The sequence below is a fragment of the Naegleria fowleri genome (assembly GCF_008403515.1).
Source record: "Naegleria fowleri strain ATCC 30894 chromosome Unknown tig47, whole genome shotgun sequence".
Classification (NCBI taxonomy): domain Eukaryota; phylum Heterolobosea; class Eutetramitea; order Acrasida; family Naegleriidae; genus Naegleria; species Naegleria fowleri.
In genome coordinates this window covers 28,165-28,815 of record NW_025407979.1, presented here as the reverse complement: position 1 = coordinate 28,815, position 651 = coordinate 28,165, and the positions used below count along the sequence as shown (strand labels likewise).

The 651-nt window shown below is 39.9% G+C and overlaps 1 protein-coding gene across 1 annotated transcript in view; it reads right to left on the bottom strand.

The window, feature by feature from the left end:
* The window catches only part of FDP41_005698 (uncharacterized protein), a gene marked incomplete at both ends in the record, with an annotated part of 1,268 nt that extends 1,048 nt beyond the window's left edge, over positions 1-220 (bottom strand). The window contains one exon of the mRNA XM_044709250.1: positions 1-220. This exon is cut by the window's left edge and continues 708 nt beyond it. Within this exon, the coding sequence (XP_044559998.1) occupies positions 1-220 (220 nt within the window).
* Between the last annotated feature and the right edge of the window lie 431 nt (positions 221-651).

Here is a 651-nt window from a genome sequence, read left to right as displayed (position 1 = left end):
TGTTGTTGTTGTGAGGAGGAGTGGTGTTTGACGGATGGCATTTTTTTGAAGAAGTGGACAGACCTTTAGAGAGAAATGATTGGGTGATGGAAAGTTTTACAATGGGAGCCGGAGTGGAAGAACGGAGTGAAAAAAGATCATTTTCAACATTGGGCATTGAGACTTGAATGGGTGGTTCGGTCGGGTCTACAATGGGTCTGTTGGATCCACAACTTCCCATATCATTGGTTCTCAACTCCTGTTGGAAAAGGTTCAATATTGTGACGAGTACAGAGTGAATGAAAAAACCCAATACAACCAACAGAAGCCAAAGGAAATTGTCCGTCCTTTAAATCTTGCAAGACCAAAAAGCTTTTTGATCATTTTCACACACTCCAATATTCTCTCTTGTATTGGTCCAATAATAAATGTAAATACGTCATTCATCAGATTGACATTGAAGAGGGAGAATTCTTGGTCAAGATCCTGTCTTTCGAACATCTATTGGAATGGATGGTAAAGTTATAATATAAGCTATATTTTCACAAATGATGAGAAGCAGGGGTTCCCGAGCGGTCAAAGGGGGTAGACTCAAGTTCTACTGCGCAAGCTTCGTGGGTTCAAATCCCACCTCCTGCAAATTTCCCTTTTTTTTGGAAAATAAAAAATTTC